Raw genomic sequence first — 15,446 nt, forward strand, 5'->3', positions numbered from 1 at the left:
TCTCATACATAATGGAGTTCATAGAGCTTTTTATAGGCAAATCCTCTAATTAATACAATGCTACGCTACATTTCCAATTCTTAAGTAAGAGATAGCGTTGTGTATATAAAATCTACGTGAAAAATCTTGAAATTAATACTGATATAGAGATAGTTTACGGGATAGTCTACTTGAACCTCTATTACGGTATGTCTAGTCTATTTAAGCTGTTAGCTAGCCCTATTGCAAGGAGGTATCTCTCTAGATCTGCAATAACATATAAACCATTTGATTTTCAACGAATAAATGCTCAGGCAAAGGGCTCCGGTGGTCTAAACTTGGACCAGCTTTTAAACAATCCTGCAAAATACCATGATAAGGCTCCAAATGGTCACGGCAAAGAGAATAACAGGTTTGCGATGATGTTTGATCCGAACAATATCGGAAAAACGAAACACCATCCCCTGGATAAAAAACTGGGCCCTAAGCATAAGTCACGTACAAAGAAAAATGATGGAGGACATAACAAGCAGACAAGGAAGTTGGCAAGGTTCCAGTTTGAAACTGGCTCTGAACAAGCTCAGAATGCTATCAAATCTATCATTACTAAGATCCATACATATAATAAAAATTATAATGTGAGTTACGTTGACCCAGATAATAACAAGTTAGTAACGAAACATTTAGTTGAAATAGTTAATAATTTGGATCTTGGGCACAAAGGTTTACACATGGTCCCGCCTAATCAGTCACTGCTGTTGCCCTTGGTAAAAGTGAGTAAAGTGTCGGACATGATAAGGTTGTACACAGATGAACTAGCAGAGATAAGAGAGCAAGAACTCTTAGAAAAAGGCAGTATTGCAGCTCAAAAAGCCGTGAGGCAAAGAGATAGGGCTGAGAAGAAGAAGTCTTCTACCAAAATTATTACTTTGGCTTGGAATATAAGTGTTGGTGACTTGAAGAATCAAAAGAGGGCAGAGATTTCAAAAAGACTAGCTAAGGGTGAAAAATTTCTTTTATATATAGGGGAAAAAAGGAGCTTGTACTCAGCAAGAAAGTCGGTAGACAAAGAGGGTGGAATTATTGAGACGTTAAAGGAAGGTAAATCAGTGGTGGATAATGGCAATATGAGGAAATATGAGGATGATGAATTGGAAATTGAAATGAGAAGACATGAGATGATATATCAACAAATTCAGGAAATGTTAGACGAATTGCAATGTGAATATGATATTAGTGGTGATCTTGATTCCAGAATCATTATCTCATGTTCGCCAAAGAGAAATCTTTCTTCGAAACATATGGAAGAGCACGATTCTGAGCTGGAGTTATCAAAGAAAGAAGTCAAGAGACAAAAAAAATTGGCAAAACAAAAAGAGTTGGAGTTGAAGAAATCCCAACAAAAAGCGAAGGAAAGTGACTTAGATTCCTTGTATCTGTTTAAAATTGAGGATTAAAGATATTTATTATTTTGTACATAAGTAGTGTTGTGCTCTGATTTGTAAATATTTATTATACAATACTTCCATAATGTCTAGTGGTATCGCTATTTCGTAATACAGGTTCGTTTATGCTTCTTTGGCGTTCCCTTAGCCTAACTTTATATTGATGGCCATCTACTATATCGTCAACGACAGGATAATTCACTAATCTTTTCACCTCAACTTGATCCAAATTATAATTATTGATGACAGAGCATGCTTTCTTGTAGTATTTTTCATCTTCATCCAACATTTCCTTATCGTAATTTATGGTATCCGTATTTAAAATATCTGTAATAGAAGGGCATGCTTCTTCGTTATCAATATCAATAGATGGTACAGGAGACTCTGGAAATGATGCAATATATTTAGGAGATGATGAGAAAAGACCCCTAGTCGATGTTCCATTTGAGTTAATTGATTTGGCGTATTCTGTAGTAGGTTGAGTAGTAAGTGATTGGCTATTCACCGCATTTAGTTCTGAAGTACTTGTTATGCTGGCATTAGATGCACCTGAAGTTTGATTAGGTAACCAATGCTTTTGTTTCCCATCACTATGGTATCGGAGCCCTTGTTTTATTCTACTCATTCTTCCCTTCGAATCTGGGTGAGTTATCATAGCCTCTACTGAGTCAAACTTCTTATAATTTTTATAGTAATCACCGTTGTATGTTACTCTGAAGTCGTATACCAAATCTCTAATTCCCAATACATCTTTGATAGCATAGTAAGTTTTGAAACGACTATAAGGTATGTTAGATATCGTAAAGGGGCGATAAGAAAATGCATGCCAATGCCCGACGGCAAAACCAATTAGTTCAAAGCAGAGTAATGCATTCTGAATAGATATTCCTATATTCACATTAGGTTCCTGCTTAACAGCTGAGCCAGGGAGAACCCCTAACGCATTCAATATGGCCAAGAGAATTCCCTGCCAGTACGAAGCAAAAATAATGAGCTTCACACAAAGGAATTTACTCACGGGCTTGAATGGCTTCAAATCGTTCCATAAGATCTTCCAGAAGATTGCTAAACAATAAAGTGACATAGTCACGCTGAAGTTATATATGATAGTAAGCCATAAGTAAATGGATGAGGCTCCCATCTTGTTCGAGTCGTACAACCCCAACACATCAGCCAAAATGGTTCCAAAGCATATGAAAGGTTTTAACCAAACATACTGTAAGATTCCTCTTTTTATTCCAAGAAATGTGTGGGGGTCTGAAATGTCTAAATCGGGAAGAATATATCTCAAGATACCAGGATGTGAAACGGGTTCTCTTCCACTGGTTGTGATGATGATATTTCGCTCTCCACCAAGCATATCTGTTAGCAAAGAAAAGAATGTGTAGATCACAAACGCTTCATACACCTCTCGAGTTGGTTCTAGTAAATACCTGTTGACGTATGACTTTTGGTCCAACAACATACTAAAACAAGAAACTGCAAATAATGGAACTATCATTTGAATTCGTATCATCAACCGTTGCTCAAACGGCTTTCTGTAATTTATTAAATGCAAGAATATACAAACAAATATAATTAATGTTGATATGACTGATGAGTAGCCAGATAAAATTATCACCCATTCCGGTAGATGTGGTCCCTCTTCTCCCATTTATGGCTTTTATGATTTTAGTCTGCTTAAAACCAAGGGCAGATTCATTTAGTAATGATGCCTTTTAGACGCTACGTTGATATACAGTTTGTTTTATCTATCAATACATTATATATAATTCCTGTATATAGTCATCGAGTCCTCAAGCTCCCAAGCCCTTAAGATAAATTATGGTCTTACTTCGCTTCAGCTACAGAGCGAAGTACAGTTATATAATCCTAAGCAACACCGGCTTGTTTAAGTTTCTTGGTACGCTCTTTCTCGGCGTTGATTTTCTGTAACTCTTCTTCCGTGATTAAATGATGTTGGTGATTTGTAGCCTTAAAGCACTCTCTATTATTGATATCATGATTGTCGTAGTGGCAGTAATCAATTGAGTTGTAAAAGTCATATTTCAATAGTTCTGGTGCAAATGGCCTTGAATTGGGGTCCAAAGTTAGCATGCTTTTGATCATAGAACGAGATTCTTCAGGGAGAAGATAGAGAAGTCTATCTGGACCCCTATTTGGTCGAGAGCCATTTCTCTTGGTTGAGCCGTGGTGTGTATCGCCATTTGGGACCCCTGTCTTCAAATCGTTTGCTCCCTTATTCGCTGGCTTCAGTTCATTTTCAGATTTCGGGTCTGGTAATTCCGCAAATGATTTGAAAGAAGGATCGCTAGCCTTGGGTATTTTCCATGGAAATCTTCTTAGGACCATACAACAATATATTATCGCAATTGACCAGACATCAACTAATCGAGGATCATATCCAAAGTTTGTCAGTTGAAAGACCTCATATGCCAAATAAGGGTCGGAGCCCACAATCCCTTTTGCTCTAACCAATCTATGCTTGTCATCTATAATGTCTTCCTTTCTTGTATTTTCAGTCAAGTCTTTCATATATTGTACCGCGGAACCAAAATCTATTAGCTTTAAAATACCGTTAGAATCCACCACGCAATTATCGAGCTTCAAATCTCTATGAGCTAACCCATTTTGATGCAAAAATGCAACGCCATTAATAATTTGTTTGAAATAACAGTTAATTTCATTCTGATCCATTAGCCCCGACATGACTAAATTGAAAAAATCATAAGGACAATATTCCATTATTATATAGTATTCATGTTCTGAGAAGGGCTTTCCATAACCTTCTTTTATTAACTCATAAGTGTGAATAAGATTTTGATGTTTTAAATATTCGCCAATTTTATATTCATTAGTTACTTTTGTCTTATAGTCTCTTTCAGATTCATTGGGTAACTTAGATCTGAACTTCTTAATAGCAAATATTTTCGTTGGATCACCTTTCAAAGTAACCAAATTTACGGAACCACTTGCCCCCGATCCCAACAACTTTCCAACTGGGCCATACTTCTGAAATACATCCGAAGATGAATGCAGTGGTAAAATAGAGTGATTCTTTGGTTTTATGGGTGAATGTACATCTTTATGTTTGATCTTCTTGAGAAATCGCTTCAATGACAAATGACTGTGATGGTGTCGATTTCCCAGTTTTTCCTTACTACCGGATACATCTTCTTGTTTCTTATCACTTGAATATTGTGAATATTCTGCTGTTGACAAGCTATCTTTTGATTTGTTCTTAGAATCTGAATCAGTCTCCTGGACACTCGAATTCAATTCAACATTGTCGTCTGAGCGCCCACTCGTGTGACTCACCACAGGTGAAGACGTAATATTACTTGCGGTATAAGAGGAATTGGCATAGTGTTCAGCTGACCCATCATGGTCACTTTTCCTCCCCCCAGAGCTTTGAGTGCTCAAACTAGATAGAGAGGCACCCGAATGGCCCCCTCGGGTTTTCAAAAAACTGCGATGGTTGGAGAAATTAGAAGGATTTTCAGTACTTCCCGTACTATTGGTTGAGCTACGCGAGACATCCTTATGAGAAGAGCTCAAAAATAAGTCTTTTAACCGTTGTTTCGAACCCTTCTTTTGATGGCTTGCTAACTCGTCGCTCAGCATAGTAATTTTCAATTCCTATTATGATACTGCTGATAAGGAATCATCCGAATAATCCCCAATATAATCACAACGTTATTTTGATTACTGACAAAATAATTGACATTAGTTTATTGTTATGGGCCGTCTGACTAACTCCCACTTCCAAGATCACCAACAAAGCCTTTTATAATCACGTGGTTATCACGGAAATCCTTAAAGGAAGAGCCGGACTTATCAATTCGTACTTACAATCTATTGAAAAGAAGCTAATAAATATTTTACTAAATAGTCGCTTTCATAGCATGGAATGTCAAATAGAACTAAAAAGTGAAGATTTCAGAAATGAAATATATGATTAATCGTGACTTGAACCATTCATAAACTTATCCCAGACACTGAATTTTTTAGCAGCTCTGCTATCTTGGGAATGTGAGCTACCTAAAGTCAAGGAACTTGAGCCATGTTTATTACTTTGTTCAGATAGTAAACCCTTTCCTTCTTCGTTATCTTCTATGGTAAACTGTTCAGTTTCACTCCTCTTAGAGCCGGTAGGGCTAACTTTTGGATGATAGTCACTTTCATCGTCACTAACGTTCTCAATAATTGTCTTATGTACACCTTGAACGTTAATGATAGATTCAATGATACCTCCAGTTTTATAAGATCGTTCATGTTGCTCTGGCTTGTCGTTCTCAAGACTGATTAGGTTGTTGTTATTCTGTTGATGCAGATGGTGACTGTCCTCTTCTGAAGCACTGTCATGTCGACTTCCAGGAACAATCTCTGACACGTCTGTTTCTCTCTCCTCAGGGAGCAAGAACTTCTGGCGGTCACCATTCTGTCCATCGTTAGACTGTCTGCTTTTTGCCTCTCTAAGTGCGCCCTCCTCTGAAACATGAATTGCACCATACGACTTACTTTTACCAGGGAAAGACCTGTCGGGCCCTGGCAAGACGGCATTTTTAACTGTATCTATATTTGGCCTCTTTATAGTAACATAAGATTTATTAACATCAAGAGGGTTCGCTGCTGGATTCTTAGGTTTCCAATTCAAGGGAACATCTGCTGGTCCCAAGACCGGCGAATGGGCATTGGTGTTCTTCGTCGGCGACATGGCTCTCTCTGAAAAAGAATCCTTCAAAGGAGTTAACGATCCATTTTCGTCAATAGAGTTTCTTTTGGAGTTGTTCAATGAATATAGGTTATGCAAGTATGAAGTTAAATTCCTCTTTGACAAAGGACCAGGTGTGAGTCTTTTAATGTTCTTGTTTATATCAATATAAACATCCGATTCATCCACAATTTCTTCGCCAATTAATTCTTCTATCACATCTTCCAATGTCAAAACCCCAAGAGCACCTGTAGGCTCGCCAGGGTGTTCACTTACAACCACCATATGAGATTTTCCTTCTTGGAAATAGTTCAAAATATTCAAGCATGATGTATCAGTACCTGTTTCAGGTAACGTGGCTAAAGGAAACGAAGCAACTGGTAAAGCATCTTCAGGGTCGTAGCTTATTAAAACCCTTACTAAGAGCATTCCGATGAAATTGAGAGGTTCTTTCGGTAAGTGTATGGGTATTCTAGAAAATCCGGCGTTAAAAATTTCTTCAACCGTCTTCTCATCCAAGATAGCATCTGCACTCATTGTATATACTCTGTCCATTGGTGTCATTATATGACTTACGGGCTTTTCTTTCAAATCTAAAACGGCACTAATGATTGTGACTTCGTCTTGGTTGAGCCTTTCCACACCCATAGTTTTATGCAATGTAACCAATGTTTTCAATCCAGACTTTTTGTACACTGTACCATGATCTTCCCCCAAAATATGATCTAAAAGAAGAGAAATTGGGTATGCAACTGGATACAACGCATACATAAGTACCAAAACAAATGGTGCAAACATAGACCCAACTTGCAACCCATATCTCACACAGATTGACTGAGGAATAATCTCGCCAAAAATAACAATAGCGGCAGTTGAAGTCACAACAGCCGGCCATCCTCCTCCCAAACATCTATCTAACACAATAGGTAATGTTTCGTTTGTGATCACATTTGACAATAATAATGTAACCAAGACCCAATGCTTACCTCTGCTTATTAAATTTAATACTTTATTTGCATATTTTCGTTCCTTTTTATCACCACTACTGGCCATTACTTTTAAATAAACTTCATCCTGACCCATAAGTCCTAGTGTAAGACCTGCGAAACAACCACCTGCCAACACTAGAGACATAGATACAAATAAATTAAAATAAAAAGCTTCAGGAGTCATTTTATCAGTCGCATGGACAATCTTATGCCCACTATAGTGGGTTTTTCCTGACTTATTTACCAACGGCAATGCATGAATAAGTTTAGTACATTGGGTAAATAATATAAATAATACTCTGAATGCAGAGTTACCGGTTGCTAATGGAACGGCATGGTTACTTCGTGCTCTGAGTTGGCTCGTAGACATAGATATGCTTCATTTGTTAGTAAGTCATTCATAGGAGCTTGCTCTTCATAAATACGCCATTTGTCGCTTTGTTGATAAACCTGCAAGCAACTTTTAACCCCCAACTTTGTTTCTGGCACATTCGGTGTTGAACACTAGCCACATTATCACTGATATACTTACTTAAGACTTTTGAAAAACTAGTCAATTACAGCGCTTGTTTCTTATGAAGATAAATTCTCTTCTTTGTTGCCAATCACTTAATCGTATTGTCCTTTCTTCAAAGTTGGATTATCTCGTGGCCATCAAAAAAATACTTTTGTCCTGCACATAAATTATTAATTATCACGTGATGGAATGCGTTCCTCTTTTACGTGTTTTTGCGCCGTTGCTCTTTCAAGCTGAAGGTGTCTAGGATGGTGAGAATGACGATGACTATAGATCCCATTTGCGAGGGGAGCTTCAGTGTCAAGGATGGTGTCTATGTGGGCCCATTTTAATTTACTTTAGCCACTGTGGGGACTTGTTGATCTTTCAAATGGACACGCTGCCATTGGCTGCGATAGAATTAGGCATCTCGGGGCCCAAGACTAATCGGCTCGACATGCTATTCGAACAAATTGTGTCGTTAAAGAGTAAGTATAGAAGGGCCTAGGTATCACTATTTATTCTTCAGATAGCTCTGGAATCTACTGACGTTACTAACGAGAATTACCGTTAGCGTGTTATTTTTCGCATTAATTGCTAGTAATAGTTGCTATGGGCTTTTGACAGATAGCCAGTAGTGTATATAGTTCTGTATGTGTAATCAAAAGAGAATCCAGATACTTTTTTTTGGATGCAAGTCTCCCGACTGGGCGCCACGAAGTGAGATAATAGTCAGCAACTAGTAAAAGTTTTGATTGCTACTTGTCTTAAGAAGGAGGGAACATGCATGACAGGAGTATATAAAAAGAAAGAGGGAACCTGAGTTATGAATTCGGTTAGAGGTCTGCTAAAACACCTTAAAGAACATTCAAAATGATAGGTGAAATTACAGAGAAAGATCAAGCTGTCTATACTACTTCTAATGGAGTTCCGTATAATAAACATCCATACTCAGCACAGACAGCGGGTCCAGGAGGTCCATTGTTGTTACAAGACTTCAACTTGTTAGATGACATTGCTCACTTCGATGCAGAACGTATTCCTGAGAGAGTTGTCCACGCCAAAGGAGGGGGAGCTCATGGATACTTCGAATTGACCGATTCCTTATCAGACCTTTCCTATGCAAGACCGTTTCAAAGTCCTGGATACAAATGCCCAGTTACTGCGAGATTCTCTACCGTGGGTGGTGAAAGGGCATCTGCTGATACCATCAGAGATCCAAGAGGATTTTCTATCAAGTTGAAAACTGATATCGGTAACATGGATTGGGTATTTAACAACACACCAGTTTTTTTCATTAGAGATCCTCTCAAGTTTCCTAAATTCATCCACACTCAGAAGAGAGATCCTTCTACTCACTTGAATCAGTTATCTGATTCTACGCATACATGGGATTATTATACTCAGAACCCAGAATGTTTGCATCAAATCACGTACATGTTTGGTAGAAGAGGGGTTCCAAAAAGTTGGGCACGTATGAATGGGTATTCGGGACATACTTTCAAGCTTGTAAACGACAAGGAAGAGATTACCTACGTACAAATTCATGTCTTAGCTGACGGTGGTTTTGAGACTGTTTCTAATGCGGAATCGGGACAATTGGCTGGTTCTTCTCCTGATCACAACATTAAAGATTTGTATGAGAGAATTGCAAAGGGTGAGAAGCCAAGTTATACTTGTTATATCCAAACTATGACTCCAAAGCAGGCAGAAGAGTTCCGTTATTCTATTAATGATTTAACAAAAATTTGGCCACATAAAGAGTTCCCATTAAGGAAGTTTGGTAAAATTGTCTTGGATCAGAACCCTGTTAATTACTTCTCGGAGATTGAGCAAGTAGCTTTCTCTCCATCACACTTGGTACCAGGAATTGAGCCTTCCAACGATCCAGTTTTACAATCCAGGCTTTTCTCATATTCTGATACTCATCGTCATAGATTAGGTGTCAATTATCAACAGTTGCCTGTGAATAGGCCATTGACCTTTGAAAGGGGCTCAGGATGTCCTTTCATGGCCGGCAACTTCCAAAGAGACGGATTTGCTGCGTATGAAAACCAGGGAGTGAGGCCAAATTATATCAGCTCTCTCTCTCCCATCAATGCAACTTCTGAGAATCCAAAGGACTACAAGAATGGTTTACCTCCTGTAGTGGATAGTAAATTCTTAGGAGTTGTTCCCAAAGAATCAGAGGATAAGTTTGAGATACTCCAGAAAGAGCGCAGCAAAAAGGCTCATGAAGAGAAGATTTGGCTCAAGTCTTACGATTACATTTCCGGTTTCAGTGAGCTTGATGTCGAACAGCCTAGAGCATTGTATCAAAAGGTTTATAATGATGATCAGAAAGCTGAATTTGTTGAAGCAGTTGTTGGACATGCATCAACAATTAGCGTAAATGAAGTCAAAGAAAAGGTGCCATTATTGTGGGGATTGATCGATAAAGAGCTTGGAGCTAAGGTTGCAAAAGGGTTAGGTGTTAAATATGATCCTTTGACAATTGAGCAATATATCGAAAGGGTTCGTGCTGCTCCAGCATATTAAAATTTTATGGCTATATAGGTTCTTAGCAGTAAAAAAGGTTTTGTCTATTATATATTATTATACGTAGTTACTATATTACAGAGAATGCATTGTTCAATCCAAAGTTATTGGATCATCCCACTTTCCACTTCCTTTAGATTTTTGATAAGGAAGTTCGCCATTACTTAAACGAATCATTTCTTCGTCTAGCCCATCATTAAAAATGTTATCAGCACTATCTATGAGAGTCGCGTTATTTTCATCCTCATCATCATCATCAGTGTCTTCAATATCAGAAATTACAATTATATTATCACCAGTCTGTCGTTCGACGCTAGCACTACCTCTATCCTCTATGATTCTGTATTTCAGCATGTCGACTATTTCAATTTTTTCCGTTTCCTTTGAAGTACTTTTAACAAAATAATTGAATGACTGACTGATACATAGATCCAGTAGCTGAAACTCGACGTCACATATGGGGCATTTGTAAGATGGGATTTTAGAAGAAGCTTTGTAAGAGTCTTTCGGTTTTCTCCCACTTTCAGGTATTACTATACGAAGCGGCGAATGGATCGGTTTCTTCTCATAGTAAGCTAATTTTTCAAAGCTCTTTCTTGCTAGGTCTTTCTTGGTAAACATTTTAATGCCAGCAGGAATTTTATTAAAAATGCAAAATGCCTCATAATCAAAACATTGAAAATGGACACAGTATATCGATTTCACAGGCAAGGTTATTTTACATGCACTAAGAGGGTCTTTTATACTAAAGATGAATTTCTCTACCAATCCAAGATCATTTTCTTCATCCTTGTCTAAGTCCCCTAACTCCCCAACCAATATGGGCTTGATATTTGAAGGGATTGTTTTATATATATATTGTGCAGAAGGCTTCGATGCATCTGTGCCAACCTTGTTAACCTTCTTCGGTATCTTCTTCGTCTTGACCTGCTCCACTGAACTTTCTTTTGATGGCAATAATGTAGCTTTCTCAGAACTGATGATTGTTGAGCCTCCAGAATCTATCTCGGACATTAATGCCTGGTTAAGCTCATAGTCAAGAGAGGAAAGATCACTATCCAGGTCTTCTATCTCGTCTTTTTCTTCATTTCCATAATTTCGTTCTTGGGATGGCTTCTCTTTCTTACCTAACCATGAATAGTCGCTATCCAACCCTTTCAACACTTCTGGTTCTAGTTTTATCGTTATATTGAGCTTATGGCCCTTTGAATTTTGATTTTGCAAAAGGCATTCCGACGATATTGTAACTCTTTCGTTCCCCAACTTAGGTCCCCTTAACCTGATATTGGGTACCATATTGATTCCCTAAAATACGAGAGGTTCCTCAAGACGAGAAACTTCCAATACCTTAGTTTATTAAGACCTTTTGCTTTGTATTTAACCTAAAGGAACAGTCTATGCCTTGCTATGCCTTTCATTTAATGTGAATATCATCAGTATTTGATATTTGCTGCACTTTTGAAATATACTCAATATATAGATTTTGATCGCGTTATATGGCAGCACTTGACTGGTGATCCAATGATAGTTAAATAATATTAGATAGTAGGAAGCGGATATAAATACAGTGTAGGCAGCACTCAGAAGTTCAATAAGTATTATCAGCAACTCAAGAACATCATCCGCCAAAAGAGCATATGGCCAAGAGAGGATTGTGGTATTAAATGCAATATTCTTCAAGCGTCACTATATAATCAAGGGATAGGTATGGTTGTAAAGTTTTTAAAATAAGGTTCTTATGGAAGAAATCTAAAGGCCTTGGGGTTCAGAAGTACCCTTCAGTCCTTTGAGTCCCCGAAACATTGTCTTCATTAATTTATTGTTGCATTCCACCATTAGTTTTCCACTTGTTCGAACTTGAACTCATTCTCAAGCGCCAGGGATATTTCAGACTCTAACAAGTCCGTCAAAGACGAGTTATCGCGTAGAGTGATCCATTTGCCTCCAATCAAATCGTACCTGTTGGGGCCACTAAGCGGACTGCTGAGCCAGATCTGCTTATTGGGTGGTTGCTTATTGATCACATATGTTCCGTATGGCGGCAAAACCAATGTCATCACGCCATGAGAGAGCTCACAGTCTACTTGCGGATAGTCCGCTGACAAATCTTCTAGCTCGTCTCCGATTGTTTCCAAATATTCGTTTGCAATCTTGTCGTATTCAAATGCGCTGATATCGTCTATTTTATCAGATATTTCTTCACCTTCAGTACTGATTGTGGAATAAGTTCTTTGGCAAAATCTACTAGGGCTTTGTCTGCCATATGGAGTCGGTATTTTCGTGAAAGCATAGCTATTGGCAGTTCGAATCCTGAACGGTCCCTTGGTCACTCTTGCTGACAATCTCAACCCTCTTACTAGCATTTCTTTCTTTGTCTTCAATACTTTGAACTGTTCAGTTTTTTGTGCTTTGGAGTCCTTTGGCTGTTTGAATTGCTTTGTGGGTCTAGTTGAACTGTGGTGTGTTTCTCGAATGGTTTGTCGTGTATTTTATTTGTGAGAACCAACATCAAAATTCTTTTTTTCTAACCTCAACTATCAAGATATTACTCCATTTCGAAACCATAAATTTAAAAGAAAGATAATACAATATGTTTTTCTTAATTATGTTTATCATTATCATATTCGTTGTTGTCACATTGTATTTGCCCTATGCTTCGGGATTGACAAAACTTGAAGTTGAAAAGAAACGAGAGAAGAAGCAACAGGTGAAGACATCACGGCCACAGGACAACATTCAAGAGTCCTACGGATATATTCCCCCAGATGAGCAATTCAGAAAGGATTTTGAGAAAGAATCAGAAAATCATCATAACTTCAATGAAAAATTCCAGGTGACTGCAGATGATCTTCCTGTTAGAATCAGGTTGCAAACTGAAGATTCGAATTTAAGAAGAAGAAATAAAGAGAAATTGGATCTTGATGCTGATCCCAATAAATATGATTACGATCTTGATGAGCTCATAAATAAAGAGATATCTCAAAGTGCTGAAGAACAAAAAAGGGAATTTTACAAAGACCAACATCTCGGAGGCGATAAAGAAGCCATGGTTTAGCATCTTGATGACTTATATTTACAGGGAATAATGCTAAAGTATGCTATAAGTATATATTATATAGCTAATTTTCCAATGAAACATCTATTATATCGAGCAAAAAGAGCTTTTTAACGTAATTGACCTCATCAATTTGAGAAATATTCTTTAAGTTTGGTTCATTATCATAAAATCTTGCATTAATGCCTCTGATATCTTGCAATTGGTGTAATAAGTCTGAGTATAGCTTTTGCATCGATTGCAACAACTTGAACCTATCTTCTTCGTCAATATCCGGCTCTTGCTTTGCTACATTAACAAAGGCTAAAAACACTTTATTCACCAAATCGTCATGTAATTTTAAAAAGTTGCCTTTGTGTATTGGAACATTTGATGCTCTTCGTTCCTTCAAGAATGCTTGCAAGAAGTCTTTCCATGGTTCTGACAATTCTAGATTATTCAATTGATCGGTGAATTGGACTTCACAACTTATATTGTCCAACTTCTCATGGCATTCAACCAATTTGGCAGTAATCGAGATTAAACCATCCAAGGACCATATGTTAGAAGACCCACTATATCTGGCTTGTATAAATTTATCAAATATAATTTTGAATATTCTAGTAGTGATGGGAAGATCATATTTTTCTTCCATGATGTATATCAAATTACAAATTTTTCTAAATGATTTCTCATCAGAATGACCGGAGCAGTAGAATGATATTAATATTGTAAACGTTTCTTCATTTGGAAGCAACTTATAACTTTCACATTCATTTATTATGTTTTTCAACTTTTCATATGCTCTAGTGTATTTTTTATAAATAGCCTTATCCTCTACGGTCAAGCCTTTATAAGTAAGTACCTCATTCACTTCAGGGTCAACCGGGTTCGAAAATATTTTGGAATACAAATGCTCAGTAAGTTCAATACGTCCATAGCTTATTAAAGCACTAGCAATCTTATTTATTAAGCCAATTTCGATTGGCACAGCCGAATTCACGAAACTATCGATTATCCTTGTTAATGCAAAAACTTTTGAAATCTTTAAGCTCTCCATATTCTTTTCAGAAGAGAACAAATCTATTAGAATTTCATATGTGCGCCCATTAGCTAAGCTTTTCTCGTTCAGTGGGCCATCATTTATTATGTGGTCGAGGCCAATTTTCTCTATAATGTCGACAAATACCTGCCACTGCTCATGACTAATTGAATGCAATAGAAGTGTATTAAACATGTTTATGTCTAAAGCCCTTGAATCAAACAGACCAATGATCAGATTGTAAGCTTCAAAATTGAACCTGCTATACCCTAAAAGTTTAATATGGTTGCCATCAGCGTCACTTAGCTGTTCCATCGCCAATTTTGTTTTCTTTACTATTTCGTTCCTGTCTTTGAAAAAACTGAAGAAAATTAGCTTCCGCTGCTCAGTTGGCGTCAACGGTAAGCCAAAGCGACGCATATCCTCAAAAATTTTACTGCACATCTTAACATAATCGGATCTAATATTTAACATTTGGTTGAATGAAGTTACAGTCGTCTTCGGTGCCATTTTGCTCATTAATGAAAGCGCACTGGGCTTGACAAAGTCTCTTTTCTTCAAGAAACGTTCCAAGAAGTCTTCTAGATGGTCTGGTTTGATGTTAAAATGATATGGGTTCTGCAATTCGCAGTATCTTTTATATAACAACTTGTGGTTGACCAAGGAGTATTTCACATCGTTCTCAAAAAGGTCGTAATTTTTATGAGCTGCCCTCAATTGCAGTGCCGATTTACTCCGCAATGGATATAGCGCCTTGAGGAAGTTGTGGTACAAGTTGTCTGGCGGAGCTGCTTCTCTTTCTTTCAATATTTTTTCCCTAAGCTTCTGTACTTCCAAATCCATATCGTTATAGCTAACAAGATGGTTCCAAATGCATTGTGCCTTTTTAGTGTCATTTAAAGTAGCGTCTATGTTAAAATGGCCAACAAGCGTTTCTTGATGCTTAACAATTAATGAATCAGTTGCAGTAATTAAATACTTCGGATTACCTTTTTGTATCTCATCTATTTTTACACATAGTCTAGATACCACCAGCTCGAAAGTATTAGAATTCTTCAACGAAGAAGTAGTAAACCATCGTCTCATGATTCTAATATCATTTTACCACTGCCCTCTTTTTTTTTTATCTAAGGTCTTAACAATATATGGGATTTTCATGTCTCGATTATATAAGCAAAAATTTTTCAATATTGAAGTGTACTACTTAAT

The 15,446-nt window shown here is 37.4% G+C and overlaps 9 protein-coding genes across 9 annotated transcripts; 3 read left to right on the forward strand and 6 right to left on the reverse strand.

Annotated features, from left to right (window-relative positions):
- Nucleotides 1–188: 188 nt before the first annotated feature.
- On the forward strand, nt 189–1,436 carry PRCAT00004795001 (uncharacterized protein; the record flags this gene model as incomplete). The annotated part of the gene is made up of 1 exon (XM_062954817.1): nt 189–1,436. One exon carries the CDS (start codon nt 189–191, stop codon nt 1,434–1,436), a length of 1,248 nt encoding a protein of 415 aa, XP_062811482.1.
- A 55-nt stretch (nt 1,437–1,491) lies between these two features.
- Nucleotides 1,492–3,078, reverse strand: PRCAT00004796001 (uncharacterized protein; the record flags this gene model as incomplete). Its single annotated transcript, XM_062954818.1, has 1 exon — nt 1,492–3,078. The coding sequence occupies one exon, from the start codon at nt 3,076–3,078 to the stop codon at nt 1,492–1,494; it is 1,587 nt and encodes a 528-aa protein (XP_062811483.1).
- A 218-nt stretch (nt 3,079–3,296) lies between these two features.
- Nucleotides 3,297–5,048, reverse strand: PRCAT00004797001 (putative serine/threonine protein kinase; the record flags this gene model as incomplete). The annotated part of the gene is made up of 1 exon (XM_062954819.1): nt 3,297–5,048. The coding sequence occupies one exon, from the start codon at nt 5,046–5,048 to the stop codon at nt 3,297–3,299; it is 1,752 nt and encodes a 583-aa protein (XP_062811484.1).
- A 334-nt stretch (nt 5,049–5,382) lies between these two features.
- Nucleotides 5,383–7,497, reverse strand: PRCAT00004798001 (uncharacterized protein; the record flags this gene model as incomplete). The annotated part of the gene is made up of 1 exon (XM_062954820.1): nt 5,383–7,497. One exon carries the CDS (start codon nt 7,495–7,497, stop codon nt 5,383–5,385), a length of 2,115 nt encoding a protein of 704 aa, XP_062811485.1.
- A 999-nt stretch (nt 7,498–8,496) lies between these two features.
- Nucleotides 8,497–10,161, forward strand: PRCAT00004799001 (catalase; the record flags this gene model as incomplete). The annotated part of the gene is made up of 1 exon (XM_062954822.1): nt 8,497–10,161. The coding sequence occupies one exon, from the start codon at nt 8,497–8,499 to the stop codon at nt 10,159–10,161; it is 1,665 nt and encodes a 554-aa protein (XP_062811486.1).
- A 93-nt stretch (nt 10,162–10,254) lies between these two features.
- FGR3 (Fgr3p) lies at nt 10,255–11,457 on the reverse strand (the record flags this gene model as incomplete). The annotated part of the gene is made up of 1 exon (XM_062954823.1): nt 10,255–11,457. The coding sequence occupies one exon, from the start codon at nt 11,455–11,457 to the stop codon at nt 10,255–10,257; it is 1,203 nt and encodes a 400-aa protein (XP_062811487.1).
- A 539-nt stretch (nt 11,458–11,996) lies between these two features.
- On the reverse strand, nt 11,997–12,524 carry YFH1 (ferroxidase; the record flags this gene model as incomplete). The annotated part of the gene is made up of 1 exon (XM_062954824.1): nt 11,997–12,524. One exon carries the CDS (start codon nt 12,522–12,524, stop codon nt 11,997–11,999), a length of 528 nt encoding a protein of 175 aa, XP_062811488.1.
- A 227-nt stretch (nt 12,525–12,751) lies between these two features.
- On the forward strand, nt 12,752–13,216 carry PRCAT00004802001 (uncharacterized protein; the record flags this gene model as incomplete). Its single annotated transcript, XM_062954825.1, has 1 exon — nt 12,752–13,216. The coding sequence occupies one exon, from the start codon at nt 12,752–12,754 to the stop codon at nt 13,214–13,216; it is 465 nt and encodes a 154-aa protein (XP_062811489.1).
- A 64-nt stretch (nt 13,217–13,280) lies between these two features.
- Nucleotides 13,281–15,323, reverse strand: PRCAT00004803001 (uncharacterized protein; the record flags this gene model as incomplete). The annotated part of the gene is made up of 1 exon (XM_062954826.1): nt 13,281–15,323. One exon carries the CDS (start codon nt 15,321–15,323, stop codon nt 13,281–13,283), a length of 2,043 nt encoding a protein of 680 aa, XP_062811490.1.
- Between the last annotated feature and the right edge of the window lie 123 nt (nt 15,324–15,446).

This window comes from Priceomyces carsonii, assembly GCF_900007245.1.
Source record: "Priceomyces carsonii strain CBS4050 genome assembly, scaffold: Debaryomyces_carsonii_scaffold_5, whole genome shotgun sequence".
Classification (NCBI taxonomy): domain Eukaryota; kingdom Fungi; phylum Ascomycota; class Pichiomycetes; order Serinales; family Debaryomycetaceae; genus Priceomyces; species Priceomyces carsonii.